This window comes from Cebidichthys violaceus, unplaced genomic scaffold (genome assembly GCF_023349555.1).
Source record: "Cebidichthys violaceus isolate CVI_PGR_0920_01 unplaced genomic scaffold, fCebVio1.0.p SCAF_10, whole genome shotgun sequence".
Lineage (NCBI taxonomy): Eukaryota > Metazoa > Chordata > Actinopteri > Perciformes > Stichaeidae > Cebidichthys > Cebidichthys violaceus.
The window spans coordinates 17,806,000-17,829,436 of record NW_027176263.1 but is presented as its reverse complement, the minus strand read 5'-3'; the positions used below and the strand labels follow the sequence as shown (position 1 = coordinate 17,829,436).

At 47.9% G+C, this 23,437-nt stretch overlaps 1 protein-coding gene across 8 annotated transcripts in view; it reads right to left on the bottom strand.

Annotated features, from left to right (window-relative positions):
- Positions 1 to 23,437, bottom strand: part of birc6 (baculoviral IAP repeat containing 6) — an 85,732-nt gene that overhangs the window by 47,259 nt on the left and 15,036 nt on the right. For 2 of the 8 annotated variants that reach the window (XM_068728197.1, XM_068728215.1), the window contains exons 11-56: positions 22,769 to 22,918; positions 22,440 to 22,665; positions 21,992 to 22,152; positions 21,639 to 21,770; positions 20,840 to 20,971; positions 20,525 to 20,691; positions 19,782 to 19,915; positions 19,424 to 19,585; positions 19,188 to 19,319; positions 18,131 to 18,228; positions 17,781 to 17,928; positions 17,410 to 17,543; positions 16,955 to 17,101; positions 16,686 to 16,873; positions 16,231 to 16,539; positions 15,755 to 15,854; positions 15,332 to 15,546; positions 15,000 to 15,208; positions 14,423 to 14,775; positions 14,079 to 14,298; positions 13,307 to 13,443; positions 13,060 to 13,197; positions 12,755 to 12,882; positions 12,432 to 12,563; positions 12,000 to 12,215; positions 11,731 to 11,914; positions 11,379 to 11,582; positions 10,880 to 11,013; positions 10,265 to 10,418; positions 10,057 to 10,173; positions 9,789 to 9,949; positions 8,952 to 9,078; positions 8,718 to 8,828; positions 8,093 to 8,375; positions 7,418 to 7,989; positions 6,941 to 7,116; positions 6,749 to 6,845; positions 6,432 to 6,626; positions 6,116 to 6,316; positions 5,718 to 5,997; positions 5,368 to 5,624; positions 4,804 to 4,912; positions 4,284 to 4,514; positions 2,863 to 3,733; positions 2,507 to 2,650; positions 1,165 to 1,294 (exon numbers count right to left, since the gene is read on the bottom strand). In XM_068728197.1, coding sequence (XP_068584298.1) covers positions 1,165 to 1,294; positions 2,507 to 2,650; positions 2,863 to 3,733; positions 4,284 to 4,514; positions 4,804 to 4,912; positions 5,368 to 5,624; positions 5,718 to 5,997; positions 6,116 to 6,316; positions 6,432 to 6,626; positions 6,749 to 6,845; positions 6,941 to 7,116; positions 7,418 to 7,989; positions 8,093 to 8,375; positions 8,718 to 8,828; positions 8,952 to 9,078; positions 9,789 to 9,949; positions 10,057 to 10,173; positions 10,265 to 10,418; positions 10,880 to 11,013; positions 11,379 to 11,582; positions 11,731 to 11,914; positions 12,000 to 12,215; positions 12,432 to 12,563; positions 12,755 to 12,882; positions 13,060 to 13,197; positions 13,307 to 13,443; positions 14,079 to 14,298; positions 14,423 to 14,775; positions 15,000 to 15,208; positions 15,332 to 15,546; positions 15,755 to 15,854; positions 16,231 to 16,539; positions 16,686 to 16,873; positions 16,955 to 17,101; positions 17,410 to 17,543; positions 17,781 to 17,928; positions 18,131 to 18,228; positions 19,188 to 19,319; positions 19,424 to 19,585; positions 19,782 to 19,915; positions 20,525 to 20,691; positions 20,840 to 20,971; positions 21,639 to 21,770; positions 21,992 to 22,152; positions 22,440 to 22,665; positions 22,769 to 22,918 — 9,006 coding nt within the window. The remainder of the gene's footprint in view (positions 1 to 1,164; positions 1,295 to 2,506; positions 2,651 to 2,862; positions 3,734 to 4,283; positions 4,515 to 4,803; positions 4,913 to 5,367; positions 5,625 to 5,717; positions 5,998 to 6,115; positions 6,317 to 6,431; positions 6,627 to 6,748; positions 6,846 to 6,940; positions 7,117 to 7,417; positions 7,990 to 8,092; positions 8,376 to 8,717; positions 8,829 to 8,951; positions 9,079 to 9,788; positions 9,950 to 10,056; positions 10,174 to 10,264; positions 10,419 to 10,879; positions 11,014 to 11,378; positions 11,583 to 11,730; positions 11,915 to 11,999; positions 12,216 to 12,431; positions 12,564 to 12,754; positions 12,883 to 13,059; positions 13,198 to 13,306; positions 13,444 to 14,078; positions 14,299 to 14,422; positions 14,776 to 14,999; positions 15,209 to 15,331; positions 15,547 to 15,754; positions 15,855 to 16,230; positions 16,540 to 16,685; positions 16,874 to 16,954; positions 17,102 to 17,409; positions 17,544 to 17,780; positions 17,929 to 18,130; positions 18,229 to 19,187; positions 19,320 to 19,423; positions 19,586 to 19,781; positions 19,916 to 20,524; positions 20,692 to 20,839; positions 20,972 to 21,638; positions 21,771 to 21,991; positions 22,153 to 22,439; positions 22,666 to 22,768; positions 22,919 to 23,437) is intronic. The other 6 variants (XM_068728224.1, XM_068728241.1, XM_068728250.1 and 3 more) reach the window with 4 other exon arrangements.

Below are 23,437 nucleotides of genomic sequence, written 5' to 3'. Positions count from 1 at the left end.
TTTTTACATTGGATCATTATCTTAATAAGACGTTGGACCACTGTGCAGTCGCTTCTTGACGGCACACTCAGTAAATTGAATATCCGTTTTGTTCATTAACTTCCTGGTCATTTGGTAGATATCCAACATGCTCCCACACTGCCGATGTAAGACTATAAGACTGGAACGTCGGTTTAAATGGTTTTAATTGCTTGCATGTAAAAAAAAAAGAAGAAGTTTTATATGACTATTTGGAGGCCTGAAGACGGGAAAGTAATCCAGCAAATGGCAGAAGACAAAGTAAAGATTAGAGGAAAGTCTAAAAAACATGTTTCTATTTATTCATTGCTTTATTAACCTGCTGATTATCTGGTAATTATCCCTAAAATATGCATTTTGCTCCCAGGTTAAGAGCTGCAGGCTGAGGAAACTGATCTGACTGTGCTCTGTGTAAAAATGTGCTTTTTCTCAGCAGCTTTATAGGTTTGTAACACACCGCCATTGACTACAGATACATGGAGAGAAGAATACAAGATCCATGATATTTGACCATCTGAAGTGAGAAGATGTGTTCTTCTGATTTTCTTACGGGGATGTTTGGTGACATGGTATGCATCTTAACCGGCCGACACACACCAATTATTAAGTTATAAACAATGTCTTTTTTCTGTGCTGAATGAGCAGATTTATGGACATTTATGGGCAACGGTCAACAGCAACACTGTGTCCGTAGTCATCACTAAACAGAGTCAGTGTGATATTTCAGCCTCAGTGAGGGAGTTGGCCTCTGTGTTTGTGGTTACTTACACACCGTGGGATACAGTGTTGTGTGCTTCATGAGGCGCGTATACTTTATATTCAAAAACAGAATTTTCTGATCTCTTCCATCACACATTCAGAGAGAGGCTGTGAGATGTTGCGGCTCCATGTTCGTCGCAAGACATTGACTTCAGAGTGGTGTTACATTCTAGAAAGGGATTACAGGAGCACAAGCAGTGACTTTCCTGTTGCGTTTGTGCAGGACTCCGAGACGCCCAACGGCTAACAGTGGGCGGAGCTTAGCAACGGGCTAATGAATGTGCCTTCTTGGACACAGCCACGCCGGTCGGTGCACTAATCAAACACAAACTCTGTCCTGATTTGATGCCTCCGTTCTACTGAAAGGTCTTCTGGATTGGAACATACCAGACACCCGGTCCAGGACTTCAGCCAGCGTGGTGGAGATGGGCAGGTGGAGGGTGCGGTATTTGTGGCCCGCTCCATACATGGGATGCTGGATCATGTGGCTGGTGGCATTGATGCGTCCTTTGTATAGCTGAGAAGAAAAAGGGGACACAATGGTTCTGTGTTGGCGTGTTATAAAGAACGCTCAGCTGAGCTACAGGACACTTCAGAAACTAAAACGTACTCCATGCATGCGACCGATGCACATCTTTTTCATATTATTGTTAAGGAGATATGGACCAGTCAGTTGTCTTCTCATGCTTTCAGACCGGTGGACGGTAGTGTATATATATCTTGACTGAGGAGAGAGCATGTTGGTTTGCTCCTCCTCTTCCCATTCCTTTATTCATTTCCTTTACTTCATTTGACAATTATTCTCAGGCAACATGAATCTTAAATAAGAACCACATTACGAGCGCTGCCGTTTGTAGAGAAAGCAACAAAAATACATAAATATTCAAATACATAAACGTTCAAAACAACCGACAAGTCAGACACGTTACCAGATGTAAATTCTCTGAATGAAAGTACAGGCAGGTCAGATATAAAGCGTCATCACAGTCTAGTCAGCTGCTGTCTGGATCAACCAGGAGACCTTGTCTAACACACGCCCCCTCTGCTAGCGGGCAACAAGACGGATCACTTCATAATACCGAGAGCAACGAGACAGCCAGGATGTTAAAACGGCTGCTTTGGGTAATTAAAACTAATTTTTCTATATCCTGCTTCCAGACATACACGGAGTCCTAAAGAGCTTTTGTGACAACCAATCATTGAGTTGTGTAAAATATGGAGCATTTCGGTGTCATTGAGGAGACCTTAATGCTCCCCACCAGACATGCATCAGTCTGAGGGATCTCTGATGAGAGAGGAGGCTGCTGCTTCATATTGTTGTGCTGTCCCCTTGTGGTCACAGCTGATTTCTACATCAATCATGTTCACTTGGCCTCAGTTTGAGCCGTTATGATCGTGTCAGTCAGTTGCAATTCACATGAAATAAAACCAGAGACCATCTTGTAGCCACAACGCCAAATCGGGCCAAGGAAGTAAATTGGGGCGGGGTCCGCCATATTAAATGCCATTCCAAACCAACCGGGTGCTTCAGCTGCGAGTGCGATTACAAACGGAGCTCACTTCGTCACAGAGTCACAGAATGTAGGGTCGGATTGGAATTGGGCCTAAAAGTCTACAGTCACGCTAGCTGCACTCCAAGGCTGAAACGAAGCCAGTATTGATTAAACATTCGTCTCTCCTGTCTGGAAAGCAGAGGGAGAGAAGTTCAACAGCAGAGGAAGTTACCCACCGGACAGGGAGACTGTAGGAAGACGGTGACCTTCTCGTCCTCCAGCATCAGCTGCAGGAAAAGCCTTCGAATGAAGCCTGAGATGTTTCCAGAAATCGGCACGTTGCCTCGCTGGGGTGCAGACTGGAAGAGCTCACAGAGAACCTGCAGCCAGAGAAAAATCATACAGACACCAATGAAGACATCCACATGAAAAGAGTTCGTCTTTGATACCACTGAGGCCTTAACATGCTTCCTTCACTTTTAAGAAGTTACAACGTAATTAACCAATTACAAATCTGAGTCTGATGCCTGGAGTCTCAGAGAAAGTGAAAGCTTTAGACTTTACCCTAACAAAGTGGAATATAAGAGCAGACCTGAGCCATGAGCCGCTGGTTGTTAGGGTGGCAGGAGATACACTGGAGAAAGAAGGCCACAGTGGCATTCTCCAGAGCGGTCCTCTGCTGGGTGGTGAGTCCTCCTGCCTGCCCAGAAGACGCTAGGGAGAAGCGGGACCCTGAAGCCTGAGGCTGGGATGGAGGAGGCCCTGCCGCAGACCCAGAGCCCAGAGGCTGACAGCCTGCATTGGCACCGGCACTGGCACTGGAATGGCACAGCAGGAAGAGCAGCGCCGTCCAGAGCGGGTTCACCTCTGGTCCTCCTAACCAGTCTTTCATGGCGTGACTGTTGCCTACTTCAGTCAGGAAACGCAGCACCGGAGCGGCTAGCTCTGCAGCCAGAGGCGGCCTAATGTGTGAGGATGAGGAGGACGAAGAGGATGAGTGGTAGTGGTGATGGTGATGGCGTCTCTCGGCCTGAGCAGCAGGCAGAGGCAGGTCGGCACTGGCCAGAAGGCCGACACAGAACTGTGCCAGGCTGCGTACCAGCAGTGACGGTAAGCCTGAGGCCAGCAGCTGCTCTATGGCTCCTGGAGACTGGGAGGCAGCTGCCAGCGTAGTTAACTGGGACTCGGACAGATTAATGGGGGGTCTGGCATGCTTGGAGTCATCCGTAAGTCCCGCGGCGCTGGTGTCGGCGTCGTGCTGCTTTTTGCCATCGTCGGTCATGGAGAGGCGGTGCTGCTGGGCCTGAGAATGGCTGGCGCTGGGCACTGAAACGATCCCCATCCAGGACATGAGAAGGGAGAAGTAGCTGGGGTGGATGTGGCACATGGAGCACAGCAGGCTATCCACGGCCTTCTTCAGCACAATGTTGCACGGCAACGACATGGACCAGTTATACAGCAGCCTGGAGGAAGGGAACCAATCATCAGTCATTGATGTTGTTACAAAACCAACGTCTATGCAGTGTATGAATATCAACAGCAGTAACTTATTAAACTGTCTATAGTAAGCTTCCAAAGACTCCAATGTGAGCAACACTTCGTGAGCTTGGTGGTTTGATCCCTGGCTCCTCGTGATAGCGTCAAAGTGTTCTTGAATGAGCCCCTAACTTCCTGGTGAGCAGGCTGGCACCGTGCGTGGCATCAGTGTGTGAATGGGTGAATGTTGGCTTGTGTTGGAACGCTCTTTGAGCGAGCAACAGACTAGAAAAGTGCTACAGAAATGCAAAACAACATTTACACAGCAGGGTGCAACTCTAATTTCCCTTCTTTTTCAACCAATGTGAAAGTGAACACATTCAGGGTAACCTCTCCCTTGTTTGTTTGCATGCATGCATGCATGTATGTGTGTGTGTGTGTGTGTGTGTGTGTGTGTGTGTGTGTGTGTGTGTGTGTGTGTGTGTGTGTGTGTATGCGTGCATGGTCTCAGTAATAAGGAAAAGGTCTATGACTGACTCAAAGAGCTCTCTGTTGAGGAGTGCAGGCAGGTCGTAGTCTACAGGCAGCTCGTAGCTGTGCCACAGGATGGCTGCCACACAGTGGAGGTGGGAGGGCGACGGCATGAGGAGGCCGTACTCCCTCGACGACGCAGAAGAAGAGCCGGCTCCGGCGTATCCCATGTGGCCACTCATCTTGTGGGCCGCCACCCGCGATGAGTCATGGACCCACTGGAGAAGAGCCTGGATCCTGAAGGGTGAAGATTGAGAGTAAGCTTTGATAAATAAGTCGTCGCGCTTCACGTCCTTAGTCCTTCAGCGTGAAGTGCGTCACAGTGAAATTTATATGCAACAAACACGACCAAATGACAGTAAAAGATAACAAGGAGAGTGGAAGGACACTTTTTTACTATCGGCTTACGAGTCTGTCTAGAATATCACCTTGACAGAAAACGGATTCTCATTGGCTGTGGTTGTAATAAAGGGGAGCTTTAAGAACACTTTGAGTCGAGGCAAAAACAGGATGCATGACGATGTACCTGTCTTTGGTCCCAGAGTCCTGTGTGGTGCCCAGCTGGTACAGAATGTCGATGGTGGAGTCTGAGGAGAGGCCGTTTAGTCGGCCAAACAGCAAAGGACTGTTCAAATCTACAGAGATAGAAGCAAAGACGACAATAAGCACGGCTATCATGCTGGGTAGTTCACTACTTCTGCTGCCTTCAACACATATGGAATCTCCTTTTTTGGACATGTGTGCAGATGTGCAGTGTTCTGCTACCAGACTCATTAGATTGAGTGGGGGGGGGGGTCCTACTATCTATCTATCTATCTATCTATCTATCTATCTATCTATCTATCTATCTATCTATCTATATTCAGTTTGTTTGTGAGGCTTTGCAGAACAAACACGTTAAGTACTTGATGGGGTAAAATAACATCTGAAATATGCCCTTGTCCAAGTCTTTACAACTACAACCTAATTGAAGGACCTCTTAAGGCAATACATTTGACTATTTTAAGACTATTTGATGCTTTTTAATGTCCTGTGGATCTGCTGCCTATGATTAACGCTCCAGCATTTAATGCAGCGCTGTGTGACTCACTGGCAGGGTCGGTGCCAGAAGCGGCACAGTTCCTCAGCAGAATGTCGATGAGTTTGAGTCCGATGCGAGTGGACTGCAGGCCGATCTTGACCAGCACGGCCTCGATGTTGGGCGAGTGCATGCCGCAGTAAGGTGACATGAGCAGCGCCGCGCAGGTCTGCAGCAGGTTGGCCGTGGGTGCTGCTGCACTGGCCATCATGGCCTCCAGGTCACTGACGTGGGTCAGGCAATGGTGGAGAAGACGCAGCCACCCGATGCTGTACGGGATAAAGAAACAAGAAAAAGATTATAAAAACAGCCACAGCCAATAGAAATGGACACACTCTCGTTCCAAAATGTGTTCTTGGTACCTGGTTTTAGAGACCTGGTCCTCAGAAGGCAGGAAGGGGTTGTTGACGGTCGCAGAGGAGGTGTTACCGAATGCCGTCAGGCCCAAGAGTTTGATCTGAGACAGACCAAGGGTGCTGGCGTCACGGGGCCGGTGCAGCCTCAGGCAAACAGCCGACGCAACTTCCGCCTTCACTAGCTGGATCTTAATGTACGTCAGGCCGCTGGTGATGATCGGCGTGGAGAGCGGCAGCATATTGACCCCGTCAGCACTGATCTCCACGGAGACCGAGGATGGGCAGGCTGGTTGGTTGGAGGAACGGGACAGAGTAGAAGATAAAGGAACAAAATGAGTTACCATTCAAGTCAGATGGAACAGCTTTAGATATTGACTTTCATTATCAAACTGGATGCTACTCACTGGCGAGAGAGGCTAGGTGTGGCTGGATGTGGAGCTCTTTCAGCAGCACAGCAGCAGGAAGGTGGATGGTGAGGTCACACCAGGCCTCCTCCGGCAGGAAGATGTAGGACCAGGCCGCTGAGCGGGCCCGGCGGTGGGGCGGCGTTGCTTGGAGGAGGACCTCTGCTGGCTGTGCGGTGGGGCTACTGGATGTTATGGTGCCTGTGGAGGGACAAGTAGATCATTTAGAATTAGAAAGGAGTTGATGTAATATTGTAAAATATTTCACAGTAAAAATATTGATATATCAGATCGAGGAGAAAGAAAGTGAAAGCACCTAAGGGAGCAAAGTTGTGGAGTCCCTCGGCGTTGTCTGGCTCCGAGGTCATCACTCTGGCTTTGAGGTTGCCATCTGCCGTCTTTCCAGGACCCGAATCTAAGAACTTCATGATGGTGGACACCATGCTGCGGGCTGTGTTCACAATGGCCCGGGTGCTGGTCACCATGTTGTTACAGATCAACTGCACGCCACCTGGTAAAACACAAGAAAGTTCTTGTGTCTTAATGATCAAATTTTCCAAAGAGGAAGGGTGAGTCTGAAGGGTGAGGGGAGTGAAGTTGGGTTTAAGAGGCAGGTGTTGTGTGTATACTAACCCATGTCATGGAAGGCCTTGAGAGCCTCACTGGTATCCAACACGCGGAGGATGAACCACAGAAGAGGCTCCGACAGCTGACATGTGGAAAGAGATCCCTACAATATGTCAAATTAAAAATACATATTAAAGCTTTGGCCATTGGTTTTTGTTCAAGATGTATTTTAATACCAAGTCATTACAGCCCCATTACCTGTCTGCCCATGTAACCGCAGGCCATGTATGTGAGGATGGGCTGCAGCATGACCTGGACTGAGGTGGCCCTCTTGCTGAGGGTGGTGAGGATGGTGAAGAGGCCGTCACCCACTGAGATGGCATCGAGACCGCCGTGAAAGTTCTCATGTTTGGTCAGGTGGAGACCGCTAGCTCCTGAGGAACAGAGACAAGTGTGAGGAAGTGTCACATGTGAGACACTTTAACTTTCCAATGTCATTCATTAAAAGCATCACTTTCAGCTGCAAAGAACAACGACATATTATCTCCTCATAAAGTCTCTTTCTTCTTGCTCTGGTTTGGTCTTTATAGCTGCTAAAGGCTCCACTACGTTCACCAGCTATTCTCCAACAGTGTCTGTCTACTGTGGACCCAAAACCAGAACAGTAAAACCAGAACAAGGAGGTGAAAGATGCTGAAACTGCTGGTCAAGATCATTTTCTGCGATTCGTCTCACCTATGATCATGGCCATGGCGCTGCTGTTGCACTGGCCCAGTGCTGACAGGATCTGGCTCATAATCTGCTGATTGGCTAGCACCAGGTCGGCCACGCCGGCAGGGGGGCCCTGACTGAACGCGGATCCCCCAGCTACGCTTTCTTTGCTGCCGCAGACCTTCTCCTCGTCCGACACGCTGCTATCGGCCGCTCCGCTGCCCGCAGGCAGCAGCCGTCCGCTGAACTCTCTGTCCCCGGACAGAGGCAGCTGCACCAGCAAGTTGACCAGCTTGAGGAGGTCAAACATCAGCTGGTCGCGCGTCGTCTCTCCACAGACCGCCTTTGCGTCTCCTGGCCGGATGATGTTGGCAAACAAACCACCAAAACAAGCCCGAGCGCCCACAGAGCTGTCCGAGCCGCTGCGGGAAACCACTTTGTCGGAGCAGGTGATGTAGTGGTGAACCAAGAATGTGATGGACTCGATGACGGAGGAGATGGTAGCCACCGACACCACCTCAAAGTTTTGCTCCAGAGTAAACTCCAGGAGCTTCACTTGGGCATCCAGCGGACCCTGGCCCGACTGGAACGGACCCCTGAAAGGTCAGGATGAACCATTGAGAGCATTTATAGTCTTATTTTGTCATTATTGGACTGATGACTGTGCTGAAACATGCAAATATTAATGGTTGAAAATACCTTTCTCGAGAAGCGATTGCATACCTCTCAGTAGACAGGATGTGCATGAGTTTGAGCAGGAACTCGCTGAACATCTGCGGACAGGTGGAGGACAGGTGGACCTGCAGGCGGCTCAAAAACTCGTGCATGGCCTGGGTGGCGGTGGGTCCCACCTGAGAGCTGTGCTGGCTCGTCCCGTTGGTGCTGCAGCCGGACAGGAAGCGCACCAGGACATGAACCAGGGTGGGATCAGACACCATCTGCTGCGCTGTGCTTTCCTGAGAGCTCATCCCGTTGTTGGAGGCTGGAAGTTCAAAACGCAGATTTTAGATTCATCAGTGAACACCACACTATTGACAACCACCATCTTTAGAATAAAGAGGGCCATCTCCCACACAGCCGTTCGTCTCCGATTAGTACAGTACACAATGACATAACACGATCATAACAGACAAAAAAGAAACCATTTAAGTGTGTAACTTATTGGTAGAAGCACAAATATCCAGGAAAAATGACCTAATCAATCAAAGCTGCAGCCCAGCAGGCAAAACGCCACGCTTCTGAAACGTGAGCGGTGTGGTACGACGCCACAGGACTTTGCACAGCTGTTGCTGACACACAGAACCAGTGAGAGCAAAGTACTGACCGCAGGCTGGCATGTTAGTCATCAGGGTGAGAGAGTGCAGCACCAGACACCATGTTCTCAGGGAGGTGTTAGGGTACCACGCCAGCACCGTCAGGAAACTGCTGATGGATGCTGGAAACACACACAAAGAATATGATATGTATATAAATACAAATATATATATATAGCAAGAATAGATTAACACTCAAAGGGATGAGGAGTTGAGAAGGACAGATGGTGTGGTGGGGTCCTGACCTTGGTTGAGTGGGATGGTAGGCACTCGGCTGGCATTGAACATGAAGATGTCTGATCCGCCCTCTTCACTGCCACCAGAACATGTGTTGAGACTGAGTGTTAACCACAGCTGCAGCAGGGACTCCAGCTGAGAGGAGAAAAGGGTTTTGTGATTACGAGGTATCCGAGGACGCAAAAGACATCTCAAAACTACAGTGTTTGAGATTTGGAGCAAATATCATTAACGTACCGCTTTCATGCCTAATTATAGAGAGGTTTGTTTTTGCATAATGAAATACATTGTTTAAAAAAAATCTGAACGACATGTAAAGTAACACCCCCCCCCCCCCCCCCCCCCAATGGCAGACAGCTGTCAGTGTGGGTGAAGGTGTGGCACACGCACAACAGCTAACTGTAAACCAAATAGGATAATTGCGCGGTATTAGAAGATAACCTTGAAATTATTGACACTCTATTCTGCAATTCTTTATATGCTATTTGATGTCATCTTGGATTTCTTCTACCGGTGGTAAGTTCATCAGCTGCGGCGCTGTTCTCACGTGTCTTCTCAGTGGGTGAGGCTGAGAAAGGTCTGATGAAATATTGAGTGGAATTTAATTTGAAATTTGCGTTGGCTTCTATCTTTTACAATTGAACGGTGCTTATAGAATAGTTCTGGCTCTCTAGCAGGAGCACAAATAACACTGCTTTACTCCAGGCTCCCACAGAGCTGATTTATAAAGACATAATAAAACACAGAGACTCAGAGACTCAGGGCTGTAGTCGGTGCATCCAGAGAAGACTGCAGTCAGTGAGGCATTTTGTCTTGTACATGTGTACTTGTGTGTGTGTGCTGACCTGCACGTGGTGGACCTGCAGCATGGAGAAGAGCTTGTTGAAGCAGGAACTCAACATGGGGATGGACGAGGGCTGGATCATCAGGCTGCCGGCTGGAGGAGAGCCTCCTCCGTGGAGAGCCCTCAGCAGGGAGTCATCAGTCCCATTGGAGGCCTGGCTCACTGAAAGCCAGCAACAAGCAACTCTTACAGCCATGATACATAGAGAAAGTGAAGTCTCCCGGTTGATGAGATCAGTTGACCTGCTGGATTTGCTGCTGTGCGGTTACCTGTGGATGAGCTTGAAGTGAGGGCCTGTAGAATCGAGTCGGCCTGAAGAGTTGCCATCATTTTCAGCATCAGTTCAGCCTGCTGCTCCAGGCCCACTTCTAGCCGGGCATCCAGTGCTGTGAAACACAGAATCACAAAAGGTCAAAAGACGTCATGACGCGTAACTAGAGAGGACAAGACCAGCCCCTAAATCCAGCCTGCACTCACCCTGTGACACGGAGACCGACAGGCTCTGAGACCCGGGCTTTTCAACAGCAACTGGAGGTTTGGACACTGGGATACCAACCCCTCCAATGTACGGGTTGTACCCGTACGTGCCGTAGTCAGCGCCCCAATAGTCATACCAGGTGCTGCTGATAGGCTGTGGACGGACATGAGATAGAGGGAACAGGATTACAACAGACCACCTTCTACATTTGATTAGAAGTGAACACTTAAAGTGAGTTACTTTAAAGAAACTGTGGGAAGCTGTGCTGTGGTGCTTACAACAAGAGGCTAATATCACCAGGTACACAATACAAACTCCTTCTATCATTATGGACTAATTAATACGTTTTCCTATGAGGACAAAGATTCATTAAGTCTCTACTGTCAAATGTTTCAATCGTTTAGTCAAATGAATAACAATTCAGGATATTTGGGTTGTTGTTCGGGGAAAAGTATGAATACTTTAAGAAATAAAAGGTGTCATTTTGCAAGAAACAGTCAATATGAATAAGAAATAAAACTATTACACAAATTGTAAAGTTGTACAAATTGTCGTTACATCAATACACAAGCCAGTAATGGAGAGAATAAAAAAGAATGTCATAATCAACATACCTTAAACACTTTGGCAGCGAGCGGATCTTTTTCCAAATCAATATCTAAAGGATCAATATCAACATCCATCAGGTCTTGTAGCAAGTCAAAGTCTATGTCTTTATCTTTTTCCAAAGATGACAGAGGTGGAGCACCTTTGAATAATGAAAACAGCCTTAATATTGCCAAGCAGACACACTAGGGAAACACACAAACAAGAAACTCTCTCTCTCTTTAGCAGGTCACTGGGCCGTTTTAATGCCGATCAAGCTCCTCTGCTCCTCTACTGGAGGGAGAGTCCAGACACAAGACCACACTCTCAACAATAAACAATAAACAGGCAGAACTAATACAATAATACACATGAAATCATACTGTGGAGAAAAACAGTAAACATGCAGCTATGAAAAGAAAAGAAGAGCGTTTACCACTCAAATACTTTATACTGGTGATAAACGTGTGGGTTCATATCAACGTCTGTGTGGTGCTGTGTGGAGAATGGACCGGGCTAACCACGCACTTTGGAATACTGAGGAGGTCCCCGTAGTACCTGCAATGATATCAGGCACCAGGGCCTCATCAATGCTCTCTACCAGAGGGATGGAGGCCGGCTGTGGCAGCGAGTCGTCCGAATCGGCTCCCGCTGAGGAGGAGGACGCCCCGGCCTCCTCGCCCCCCGCCACCTCGTCCATGACGTCCAGGGAGCCGGCAGACAGCAATTCACCTGCGACGACAACACAGTGTTGTACACAGTCACATCACACCGGATTTATTCAGCCTTTAATTAGCTGGGATGATCCCATTAGGATCCACATAAAAACTTCTGAATGGAACAAAAAGGTGACGCCAAACCGCAAGCAGACTTTACGCACCTGCTAGGATGTCCTGCAGCATGCATGTGAGGGAGTACTGTGCCCAGGCGCCCCCCCAGGAGATGTCTCCCCGGTTAAAGTCTGTCCCCACAAGCAGGAGCAGCAGACGCTCCAGCTGCTGCTCAGACACCACCTCACACAGGTGGATTGTGGGTCGCGTGGCGTTGGCTATCCTTGCAAGGACCTGAGGGGGGTTAAAGGAAGCACTCAGGTAGGTGTATACACACAGCCGAACTTAACGAGTCCACACACCAGAGTCTGATGAATACCTTGCAGACAAAGAGGAGCAGGTCAGCATGGCAGGTGAAGTCCATGGAGAGGAGGAAGAGGGCCAGCTTCTGCACCACAGAGATGCAGCGTTCATGGGAGAGCGTGAAGGGCAGAGGTTCTACTTCTGGGGCTTCTTTGGCTGTTGTGGACTCAGTGTCCAACGTGGAGCGGGGCCATTCGGCCGTCCGCCGCAGACGGATCAGATCTTTAAAGTGCTGGAAGAGAAAACCAGGACAAAAATGAATTAATAAGACAATCATAAAGTGTATTAGAGGAGCAACACAGGTAGATGAAAATCAAACTAGCCTGTAGATCTGTAAAAGCTAAAGGGAATCTCTCCTGGTTAATACATTTACATGGAGTGGTGTTTGTGTCCACCTGATGAAATCATTTCTGCGCTGCGCATGTGATGGTGCTGATGAAGTGCTCACCTTGGACGTGGCTTGTTTGAGCTTGGCCTGCTCCACCAGCAGTTTGTAGGAGGAGCCTTTGTTGCTCTGGATCTTCTCCTTCTCGATCTGCTCCACCAAAGCTTTTTGTTTTGCTTTCAATAGATTTAACTGCTGCAATAAAAAGGGCATGATAAATAAAAGCACTGCAAAAGCACTCACCACTCTAGACAAACCCCAGTTCCTGCTGCATGTTTCTGGTGCAGGACTCGGACCAGACTTGGATGCACATTGTCATTCATCACGCTCACATTTGGGAGTCCGGGTTTAAAAGGTGTGCTGGGTTTGGAATGAGACACATTTACCTGCTTGTGGTGGACGAGCTGCTTCCGGATCTTCCGTGAGTAGAGTCGATCCAGGCTGCTGCTGCCTTTAGCGGACCTGCTGGAGTTCTGAGAATGAAGGCTGTTGTTGATGAAGCTCCACTGAATACCTGGAGGACAGACCAACAACAACGACAGCGTCACTTCACTGATGTGGGGACAGTTAAAGATGAAACATGAACATTTTCTTTAAAATTTCAAAAAGTCCTGCAGTGAAATAAAAACTGTAGGTTTGAGACAAAAGGTGAATCCTTCACATGTTAAGCATTAAGGCACAGTTCACATACCTGTGTAACTTCTCTCTCGCTCTTTGCCTCCGAGGTGCTTCTTCCCACCTGCGGCCTCATCCTCTATACTGGCTACATAGTCCAACAGTCTGGACACCAACATTACTACCCAGCTGATCATGGGGATGTCCAAAACACCTGCAAAACACACACACATAACATTCTCTGAGTAATTTCTGCTCCAGAAACCATCACATTTTGACACACTTGAGGTCGTCTACGCGTTGCTCTGCATTGCCGGCGTTACCTTCAGTCCTGCGCTGGGCAGCAGCTTGTGACTGCTGCAGTGGAGACAGCAGGCTGTCCAAAAGGTTCAGGAGGCCCTCTAACACCCCACTGTTACTCAAGGATCTCTGGCCTATGCAGGACAGGAGCATGAACACCCTGGGATGGAAGAAGATGAAAAGTACTGCGGTTAGCAGTGAACAAGTCTGTGCTGATCTAACTCCCAAATACACGAGGAGACAAACCGTTTTAAGGACCGACTGCAGGTAATAAGCAAAACATATCGTCAATGGAGGGGAATTATGACTTTTCCTCACGTAGGATGGCTCTTACATATAATCTATTCACTCTGAACGACTCAGTCAGGATGATTGAATGGTTTTAGTTTTTCATTTAGGAGTATTAAAGTGATGAAATGTTGCCTTGTGGAAACAAAATTTGCCGATTTGTATTACTGTTGAGTTCTTTTTATCCAACAGACTCTGAAGAACTTGATGTTATCAGGGAATCAATGCTTTCAGCTGCTCATTATTTACTGAGAACACTGCTCTGAATGGCTGACTGGTTGATCTGGCCACTTGTGAAAACAGCAAGTAGGTTTCATACAGTTAAAAGCTTTCCGTACGAATCGAATGACTATCGCTAGAAAGGCATCAAATGCCCCGTCCCATATATTGCAATGTAGCTTAAGAATGAAACTCTTATGGATTATAATAACACCTTGATAATCATCTATGTATTATAAAACAATGGGAATAAAACGTGTGGTAACTGTGTGGAAACAGACGTCCTACCTGTCCTGGGGGAAGATGAGCAGCTGTTCAGAGTTGTAGAGCTCCTGCAGCACGTTGGAGAGGAACTGGCCCCACCAACGCTCGCCTCCACAGAGCTGCACCAACAGCAGGCCGGCGTGAAGACGGATCTTAGGAGTCCCGCTGATGCAAAGGTGTTTGAAGAGCTCCTCACAGGCCTGGGCATGGAAGGTACTCTGGAGCACCGAGGGCACAGAGTGGCCTGAAAATATATAAAAGTATGAATTCACAATGTTAGGCAGGACGCTGTGCACCTGCCACTGGTGAAACTCCAGGGAAGAATCCAAGCATTTGTAACCCTGTCACCTCCAGCAGACCATATTCACCGTTGTTGGAGTGCAGCAGGCTGAGCAGCGTGTCCAGCAGGTAGCGGATGATGGTCCTCAGCTGCTCCGTGGACGAGTTGTGGACCAGCTCCTGGGCCTCCGGGGCCCCGGTTGTGGGGAGCAACTTGCGGCTGGCCCCCAGCGACACGCGCAACCGCTGGACGGCGTGATGAGCGAGGTTGAGTTGCAGCTGCAGCTGGATGCAGTCCTGGTAGGCCGAGAAAACGCGTTGGTCCTCCTCCACCACCTTGTCTGGCTTTCGTAAGAAGTACTGGGCATTGTTGGCGCTGTTGAGAGGCGGCAGGTCGATGTTCTGAAGAAGGGTCTCCAGCCGATGGCAAGCTAGATTGTATCTGGTAAACAAGAACATGAGGGAATCGAGTGCGAATCAAAACGGCGTTGACAATATGCATGGTTCTGTAGCATGCAGCTTTTGAATTTTGATTTGAATTATTTTTTCACTAATGCTTAAGAAAAAATGACTTATCTAATGTCGAGTTTATTTCAGTCAAACCCAACCAGCTGTAAATGCAGTTGGAATCTTAAAGCGCTGCAGCTGATGTACTTCCAGTCTCACCTGCACTGGATGTCCTCCTGCAGTGCCACCATCATAGTCAAGTGCTGATCCACATCCGGCTGACTGGCCGCCTCGCTCTCTCCTCTCAGAGGATCGTGCATCAACTTAAGCTCGCTCTCCCACGGCAGGATGTAAGTGTGGCCATAGTAGAAGCCCAGTGGGATCTTTGCCCGAGCATTGGTGCTGCCGTAGCGCCCGATCACCGTGATCTAAGAGTTGTAGGAAGCAAACGAGGAGAATACGTCATCATGGTGAACAACAAAAAAAAAATCACAGAAAAAGTCTAAACTTCAGCTCAGTCATGCTGCAGCTATCCAAAGCACAATACAGACCTTCATGAACCTGCAGACAGGCGGTGGCAGCAGGTCGTGCAGAATGAGGGAGTGGGTGCTGATGTCGGTGGCCACCACCAGCCTGCGGCCGTCCACCTCCTCCCCCAGTGTCCAGATGTCGATGGACAGAGAGGCCAGGTCCCCGCAGGTCGGGATCAGAGCGTCAGTCAGCAGGACGGGACGGCCGAAGTCCAGCGTGACGAAGCGGCGAGCTCCTAGGAAGAAGCAAAGGGGAAACAGGAAGTTCACTCTGTTTTTCAAGATTTATAAATTAAGCTTTCATACTATACATTTCCTAATGGATAACTTTACAATTACAGTACATTGTATTTCCTCTCTAACATGTTTTAAACATATATTTTAAGTATGTACAAATCTAAATTAGGTGGTAAATAGGTAGATATCATCATGACATTAACATACCAGAGTGCATCCGCTCTATAATGATGGACTGGTGTGGAGGAGGCTGCAGGAAGTGAGATGCTTGGGAAATGGCCAAAGCCAGACCACTGCCCATGGGGCTCTGCGGGAAAAAGAAAACATTATTCCACAATTAAAAAAAGAAACTATATATATATAATATAATATACAGCAGCGATCTGTTTCCTGTTAGACCCACTTAGACCTTCTCATCCTCTACCAAACAGGGCTTTAAGTAGCCAGAGTACTGCCAAACCACCAACATCTTGCTACCCCGTTAAACCAAACAGTCCCAGAACTGCGACAATAAAAGTCTTAATATCGATATAAATCAGAAAGTGAGGAAGAGAATACATCTGGCCAGACATTTGGTGCCAGGTTTTGGCACCGACAGTTGTTGGTTGGTGTTAAAGAAGTGCTGAGGTTTGACAGCCAGCCCTGTCATTAACTAGCATAGCGTATAGCTGCATGTAACTAACCGGCTTGGCTTTCTGGGTGTTCTTGTGCGCGGCCAGGTTGACAGGCCCGGGGTCCATCATGGAGCCGGGGAACAGGTGTGCCAGCTCGGCGCTGAAGGCCGCCGACACGGCCTCGTTTGGCGGCGTGAGAGGAGGGGTCATGAAGAGGGGCGTGGTTTTAGGTGTCGGGGGGATGACGTCTGAGGGGTGAATGAAGAAGCCCGGAGCAGAGGAGGGGTTGGAAGGCACAGAGTTGTGGATGGGCCCCACGCCGGAGGCAGAGGCTGCGGCAGAGGTGGTCTGATGCAGCTTGGCCTCGAGCTTGGCCTTCTGTTCCCAGCACAGACAAATAGATATCACTAACCACTAGATGGAAACACTTAGATGCTATTAAAACAGTGTAAGAACTCGCAGAGACTTCTGGACTCATATGAGCCAGAAGTTTGTACTGAAATGCATCATTTTGACTCTTTCACCTGCTGCTGCAGCTTCAGCAGCTGCTGTTGTTTCTCTTGCAAGACCTGCAGCTGCTGCTCCGCAGACACCATGGCGTGGGACAGCGATTGGAGCGCCACCTGGGCTGCAGAGCTCAGAGCTGTAGAAGCTTCACCGACCGTCCCCGTCGACAGGCCGCCCACCGCAGGCGTCACGCCGAACGTACTCACTGAGGTTAAAGAGTCGAGGTTCAGGCAACGACCAGTTCGTGAGACCGACGCGAGTGAAATGAAAGAAAGGGGATGTTTACCAGTGAACATGCTGGCGTCGTCTCGTTCCACCCGTGTGCCATCACTGGTGGAGATGCAAGTAAAGTGCAAAGGCTCGACCTCCAGGAGTCCCGTCAACGCTGTGAAGCTGCCTTCTGCTGCTGAACAGCTGCTCACTTTTCCATTCCCTACAGGACACACCACACCAAACAACATGTGTTTTATGCATGTTTGTAATCGAGAGGGGTTAAAAAAAAGAGAAAAGAAATCCTCATCCCAAAATTTAAAACTGAATACCAACTCAACGAATTGTCAAATAGTTGGATATTCGAGTGGAGTCCTAGTTTAAACCAATCACAATTGTTTTGTGTGGTGCAAAGCACAAGATGCAGCGATGGTGCTTTTGCAAAATAGATAGCCGGAGGAGAATGTCACGAGAGATACGAGGCGACTTACAGTCTACATCCAGTGAGTCAGACTAGTGCATAGCTAATACCTGACAAGATGTCAGAGAGGTCGATCTCATCCGACTGGACTCCGATGCTGCTGTTGAAGGCATTCTTACAGGAGGAACCGCTGACCTCCAGGTCAAACAGCACCGGGTCAAAGGGCGAGCTGTACAGGCCGTACCTGGAAGGAGGTGGACAGTGGGGGGGGGGGGGACACGGACAATTGTGTTTAGGTAGAAACATCAAGGAAGTGAGGACGCTGCTAATGAGACAATAGCAAGCAGTATAAATGAGCATCACTTCAGCAGTAGTTGGATCTCCTTGTGTCGACTAATAAGAAGTAATAAACTGACATAGTACTGCTGCATCACCAGCCTGCAGGGGCTGGAAGCCGGCCTTGAACTGAACAGTTGAGTACCTGGTCTGCAGCAGTGCCTCCAGTGGGGTGAGGCGGTCCTGCAGCTGTCGAGAGATGGTGGTGAGCAGAGAGGCGCAGGAGGTGCTGCAGCCCGCCAGGTCCTCTTCCTTCACGTAGTTCAGCAACACAAAGTACCAGAACACCGAGCCTGACACCAGACGGGAGAGGGAGAGGAGTGGGAATGGGTACTGGGTGTGCTGTGGTCCTGTCTGGATGGTTACCTTACATTTGCCAAACTATCGGGAGACGGTGAGAATAGGTCGTCGGGCAGAGAGTCTCGACAGCTTTTCAAATCTAGAGTAACCATCTCGACACGACGTGTTGTTCTGTATTGTTGTGCGGTTACTTACCACCTGTTGCTGCTGCAGGCAAGTAAGGCATATTGTCTAGCATAGCCTTCAGAAGACTCACGCCGAAACCCTGTTGACTTGGCTCCCCTTTCCCATTGCTACAGCGAGAAACATAACAGCATGATCAATGTTACCGCCATACAAACACAAAATACACAAGGGAGGATGAAAGAACACCTATTTCATCACACAGGCCTTTTTAGACCACAGCAGCGTAACTATCCGTAACATAAGCAGCGGCCATCATCGTGGTTCTGCTTTTCTTTACAGTGTTCTCATGAACCTACATTAGGGCACTGAGTAAATCAAAGCCCAGGTACTGTCAGGGGAAGCAATGCAACAGCTGGTTCACAACACGACAAACACAACAATTAATACCGCAGGATATGTGCTCTACAAGGAAGTACTCTTCAATATACAGCCGATATATTCTAATACTAAATATTCAGCAAGTCTGTTTTGCTGCAATGCATTGTCCATATAGACACACATCTGTTGGGGAGTTAGTTACTGGGAAGTGCCTTTTAAAAAGCAACACTTGGGTGGAGTTGGCATTTTCGAAACCTGTAATATTTCCAGAAGCGAACTATTTTGTAATTATGGAATTTAGCTGCCTCCTCTCCTCCAGCACAACTCTTTCTGCTTTTACACAAGTTAATCCATCTAGCCCAGATATCCTCATGCTTAATCTGGTCTATGGAGGTCCTCATTCATTTATTGAATGTCACTGTCAACATCTATTCATTCATTTGTTTACTATGTTAATGAACCTTTCATTGACAGAGAAGCTGATCACATGGTTTGTGTGTATGAAGTATTAGGTTCACTGTTTATGAGCCAAGAACTTACGTCACCTCCAGACTGAACCGTATCAATAACTGAATGAATTGGTAATCGTGTCCCGAGGTGTATTTAATGTTCAATGTAATTACTCAGTATGAATACTGACCGTCTGTGATACATAATCACTGTACTTCATCTGTGCACCATTACTGTGGTTACGCCACATATCTTGGCGAGCTGAAAGCATCCTTACTGAAGTCAACGTGCTCCTTACCTAATACAAAGTGCGAGAAAGCGAGCACATTTGTGCGCTATGCTGCGGCCAGCCTCGAAGAAACACATCCGCACGATATCCGTGAGCCGCGTCCGGGTTTTCGCCAGCAGGCCCTCCTTTCCTTCTCTTACGCTAAAAAGAAGACAAAAGGATATTTGACTTGTCTGTAAGATGTTTGGTTGGAGGTTGCGTGTGACTCGGGTGTCTCATTTGCTGCGCCGGAGCTTTCGGCCCACCTGCAGGGTCCGTTGGAGAAAACTCCGGCCAGCCAGCACAAGATGTCCAGGATGAGGCTCTGAGCGTGCTCAGTGGCCGGGCTGACGTCCATCCGCCGACACAGAGCGTCCAGCAGCTTCTCGTGGAAGTCTGGGAACTGCAGCATAGCGCAGCGTTGGACCCTGAGAAGCACAGAAGAACAAAAAAACAGACAGTTAACTTTTGCAATCTGTGCAGTAGAGACATCATCATCTGATGGCATGCGTTACTAAACTAACCTTTTCTGTATGATGTGTTTGACTGTTCCTTACCACAACATTATGATTATACAACAGTGTGAACAGAACCTGATGGCCCATCCCTCAACAGTGAGCTGACCTTTCTTTGGGCATCGAGGTCTTCTTAAACCTCCGGATTGTGACCGACACCTCCTGCAGCAGGTCACAGCCTCGCAGGTTCTCTACTTTCTTCAGCGGTGCTGCAGACTCCGTTTTCACTGCCGACACCTTGTCCTACACACACACACACACACACACACACACACACACACACACACACACACACACACACACACACACAATAAATAAATGTGACTGTGCGTCAATGGTGGACTAATCATTCGTTCTGTTTTAACGGCTTTACCTGAAGGCACTCGTTATTGATAACAGTTTATTAAACAATGCCATTATGATAATCATGACTTTGGATATTTTTGACAGTTTGAAATGTATCATTAAATAACTATAATGTTTCATGCTTTGCAGTGGAAAACTACATTGTGAACCTTAGGATAGGTTCACAATGTCGGGTCCCCATTTGCACACTGAAACTGCAAAAAGTGCAATGAGTATTTGTGTAACAGTAATAATCCTCCACTCCAGTAAAGCAAGGACACCCTGAAATAAAACAATATTAAAAATATACTAAAAGGACTGAATATTAGGATACTCTCCTGGTTTTATTAAGCCCAGTACTAACCTTAGGTAAACTTTGGAATATATATATGTGGACTGAACTAGGACTGTGCATTTGGTCCCAGCACTTAAATTAGAATCACTGTAGGAGCAAACGTTCATACGGTCATGTGAGTATTGTTTAGACCTGAAGTTGTGATTTGGTACCTTGGAGGCCTGAGCCCGTTGCAGCAGGGTAGACAGTGAGTGGGCTTTGGTGCCCTGAGGCTTGGCACTGGGCATTCTCACCACAGGCCGGGGGCTCTCCTCCATGCCCCTGTCGCTCACGGCTTTGATGTGAACCAGGAAGGACCGGTACTTGCCTCCTGCCATGCCTGCAGCGGAGGAAGCGACGGGACAACTCAGAAACACCGACAAACCCACAACCTCACGGCCGATTCTTAAAATCATCTTCCTGACCACAAAAACCTTCAATGCTTGATCGGGTCAGAGATCAGAAACGGTAGACGTGACGGTCGTTACCTTTGACCAGCTTGGGGCTGGTGAGGCTGAGCATGCCCGCATGGCCAGAGAGGTCCAGCCCACTGGCCAGCCACACTGGACCACACAGGATGTCCTCCTTGTGGTCCTCTAAGAATGGACACAGCATGGAGCCTACAGCAAACACATGAACCGTTAAACTCAGGGCGAATAACACACATATTCAGGTGTTTACAGATGTTGAACGAAAAGTCTCACTGTGTGGAAGAGACCGGGATCATGCGGCTATGTGGAAGACTACCTCAGGCTTGACTTAAAGATTGCTTGGTCATTTATCAAATGGTTATATATCAAAAGAAATCCGACACCCGATCCAGTCATTTGAGTCAGTATCGGTGCACCTGTACTGGACCCTGTGCTGCTTCTTATGCAGGATATCCACAGATAAAGTTGGACCTGGCTCAACGCAATACAGTGACTTCCAGTAAGACGCTGCAGCTTCCATTCAACTACGTGTGAGCACACATTACTGCTAGATCCGTTTGAAAGGTTAACATTGACCTTGAGATCCATAAGAGCTCAACTACAGATCAGTCAAACGGGATTATGTTCTTCCACAAACTACAACTCATTACATTTATGAATTGATATGGTTACAGATGCAGAAACAACACAAGCAGAAAGACGTTCTTGGTGAAGACAAAGTCCCTCAATTATTTGATTGTCTTGGTTTTAACAAAAGGTAATTTTGGTCGTAGTGATGCACTCAATAATAGATATATTTACTTTATTCAACAAAATGAAAGAACGGATCTCAAACTAAAGTGGTTGCATCGTCTACCTGACGTCTCTTCTATGTCCATGAACTGGATGTCCTCTGTGAAGTCGTGCAGCAGAGGCTGGCCGTTCCTTTCCCCGTTAGCGTGGAGCACGCTGGAGAGGGGGAAGGAGATCTGTCTGTCCACCGCGATCTCTGTTAAGACACGAGAGACAAGATTTAGACACAGATAGCGGCTCCATAATCAAAACGCCCCAATTCACCCAATTCATTTTAGCGGATATTGAAAAAGACAAGAAAGAACATCTTGAAACACCGTCGTTGCAAAAAAAAAGAGATAATCCCGATGAAATCACAGCAGTTGCAAAGAACAATCTTGCAACCTGGCTGCATGCATCTGATAGCAGCGTCCTCACCGCTGACTTTGCCCAGCCCGGGTGCTTTGTTCTTCAGTAAGGTGACCTGGATCTGAGGAATGTTCACTATGTTGGCATTCAGGAGAAACTTGAAGTCCACATGGCCCACCATGCAGGCCTTGGGCAGCACCAGCTCAAACACGTGCTCGTCCCAGCTGGAGCTGCAAAGACAAATACGGGTCACCACCAGCTCAGACAGTCACTGAAACACTGTAGACGACTCATCAGGCGGAGGAGACCGTCCACGTTTTCTGTCAGGCCACTTTTAAGGCCACCTGTCACAATGCTGACGGGGGATTTTACTTAGATCCCAAAAAATATTTCCAAAACGTATAAAAATGAAACCTTTTCAACTATGATGTCATCATGTAACATAGTGAGAGGAATGGAGGATACACTATGTGTTCCTATGACCAACGTACGACTACCGCTTGGCTTGTTGAGCTACCTGTCGCTCTGAAGCTTCCAGGTGCGGGTGTGCTGGGCTGCGTCTCCATGGTGCTGCTGGTGAAGGTGCTGCGGGTGGCGGCGCTGCTGCTGCTCTTGCTGCACCTCCACCCAGCACGGCGGCACCGTGGCCGAGAAGCGGGGGGTCAACGTCTCAAAGCGCGTCAGCTCGACCAGAGACATCAGGCTCTCCGTGGTCAGCGGTTGGTCCACCAGGAGGTCCACTCCTGCACCAAGGCCAGTTGGGGGACAATTGTAGGACATCAGACTACCGGTACCACAGAGAGGTTAAAGAATTGAACACTGAACATGTCTGGTTAACCAGTTTACCTGTGATCCCAGGACTGGAGGGGTCGGACGAGGGCTTGGCCCCCTCAAGCAACAGTTCAGCCCCTTTAGAAAGGGGGCCATCAATAAACATGTCTCCATCATCTATGTCGTCACACACACCTCCAATTTGAAGGAAATGAAGTTCTCCACCTTCAAAAAAGGAAAGGGACAAAATGAATGCATAAGAATGTGTTGACCTGATTTAAAGAACATGAACTCATCTAGCTTTTTACTTCCACCATCGTTCTTTAAACTGAAATCCAAATGACCAATTCACACTGCAGCACTAAATGCTAAACGAGCAAAATCAGAGCGAGACCAGTTTTATATCAATTCATAAAGTACATACAAATAAATACAGTAATGGACATCGGTGGTGATTTCAGGGTTTAGTAATTGTGCATCAAACTAAATGCAGTTCTTGACTTTTGCGCGTCTATAATTGTTGTAAATAAATAATAAAATGATATACATACATACATACAGTTACACGCTTCAAAACATCTTTGGCATTTCTTCAATGTTGTGTCATTTACAGCTGACATCGATACCCATGTATTTGCAATAAGCTGATATCATACAATATATTAGTTTTTGTCCATTTTTAGAGACTTCACAGGTTTAGACTACCCAAAAACATAGCTGAACTATTTCTGAGGAATAACTCTG